This window comes from Gossypium hirsutum, chromosome A10 (genome assembly GCF_007990345.1).
Source record: "Gossypium hirsutum isolate 1008001.06 chromosome A10, Gossypium_hirsutum_v2.1, whole genome shotgun sequence".
Lineage (NCBI taxonomy): Eukaryota > Viridiplantae > Streptophyta > Magnoliopsida > Malvales > Malvaceae > Gossypium > Gossypium hirsutum.
Genome location: NC_053433.1, coordinates 100,911,355 through 100,913,364, shown reverse-complemented (window position 1 = coordinate 100,913,364; position 2,010 = coordinate 100,911,355). Strand labels below are relative to the sequence as shown.

The following is a 2,010-nucleotide window of genomic DNA, read 5'->3' as shown; positions in this document are numbered from 1 at the left end:
ATATTATGTTTTAGTCACTTACGTTATCATTTTGTTGCAAAATAGTCACTTTATTGTTAAACTCCATTACCTCCCTAACAGTAGTCGTACATGGTAGTCTAAATGAGTTTTAAATACTAACTTAGATATCCAGTTACTAGTATAGAAATAGATTTTTAATTAAATAAATTTAATTTAGATTGTCACGTGCGACCGCCGTTAGGAAGATAACGGAGCTTAACTGCAAAGTGACCACTTCGTAACAAAACGATAATGTAAGTGACTAAAACGTAACATTTCAAACATAAATGACTAAAATGTAACCTGAGGCAAACAAAAGTAATTATTTTTGTAGTTTAGCCTTTAAATTATAGCCCATTCATCTACTACAACTTAAAACGACAATACGGGCAACGTTTCTTCTTCTTCAGCCAAGCCGCAATGCAAATATCATGAAAAGTATGCGAGCAAGGCATGCAAACCGCTTCACTACCCATCGCCACCTCTTCCAAACATATCGCACAATCCTTTCCTGACCCTTCCACCATCACTTTCACCGGTTTTTCCGTCGCCTGCTCCGCCCTCACCGTCCCTTCATCTTCGTCATCATCATCATCATCTGTGTCGTTATTTCCAAAGTCAGGCACATCGTGGACGACTGCCTCGATCCCCACCCACATTCTCAAAACCTTGCTCCCTCCGTCCCTCGCAACCGCCGCCATTCGAACAGCAGAGGCCGCAATTTCTTCCACTGTGGACGTCTGAACCGGGACGCGCATGGAGTTGAGCATGTCCAGAACGGCGCCGTTTCCGTCGTTAATCAAATCCTCCAAAGGAAACTCGTGGATGACGTGAGAAATAATCCTCCCCACCTCCGTGAAAGTTTCGGCATCAACGCCGCCATTGCTCTCCACTATGATAAACGTGGCCTTAAGCTCGATTTCGAACATGGAAGAGGGCAAAGATTTGACGTTAGAAACGTGAGGGAAACTAATGTTTTCGGCTGCCATTGTTGAGAAAAAAATGGAAGAAAGTGATATAATTTATTAGAGAGAAAATGAAAGGAAAAACACAAAAAAAATGAAGTGGATTTGATAATAGGACGCGCACAGGTGAGTGGGCCCCAGAAATCGGCGGCTTATTTGATCTTCTTAACGTGGTTTACCTTGCTTCTTGTCGTCGGCCATTCGGCGACTAAGCCCATCTTGTTGGATAAAATTAAGCCGACTTGGAGGAGCATGGATTGGATTTCTGGGCCCCGTTGAGGCATGCACCACCTTACTTTTAAACAACTTTCTTAACCAATAATTGAATGATTATTATTATTTTATACTAACGATAATTTTTTTAAAAATTGCAAGTAAATTATTAAACATTTTTTATTAGACATGTAATAATCTTTTAATTTTTTTATAAAATTGCGTTAAAAAATGGCCAACAACCCTCATAGTTGGATTGTGGGATTAGATCTGTGAAGTGGCAAGTTTGAACAAAAAAAAAGATTTTAGCTGGTTTGAATTATTATCTATTAATTACATTTTTATTTAAAATATACTCTAAAATTTTAAAAATTAATAAAATTATTTTATTTTTTAATATTAATTGAATTTCGATCACTACCGAAAGCTTCTTCTTTTTTTTTATGATAAATTCTTTTATTTTGATCTTTTAAAATTTCAATTTTCTTGTCCCATATGCATTTGGATTTTTTTTCCAGGAGTCCATTAATTAGCGAAATAGCGGCGGGCTTCCAGGTGCCGACATGTTTTTTATTCTGGTAGGATAAAAAATGGCATAATATCAAGAATAGTCCCTATAATCTTAAAGCAAGTTTAAAAACCATCAAAAATTGGATTTGAAGAAAATAAAAGCAATACGTGTCTAAATTCTTTCACTCTTTTTCCTTCTTCTTCTTCTCAAATTTGGGGCTATTAGGATTTATTTACTGCAACTGGATCTCTTTTTCCTTCTCTTTTTCATTTCCTCAATACCAAATTTTGATTATTTTTAATTTTTCTTTAAACTATAGGG

The 2,010-nt window shown here is 36.3% G+C and overlaps 1 protein-coding gene across 1 annotated transcript; it reads right to left on the bottom strand.

Moving 5' to 3' along the window:
• Positions 1 to 365: 365 nt before the first annotated feature.
• LOC107895500 (E3 ubiquitin-protein ligase RNF13) lies at positions 366 to 989 on the bottom strand. Its single transcript, XM_016820767.1, has one exon. The coding sequence runs from the start codon at positions 987 to 989 to the stop codon at positions 366 to 368; it is 624 nt and encodes a 207-aa protein (XP_016676256.1).
• Positions 990 to 2,010: the final 1,021 nt, after the last annotated feature.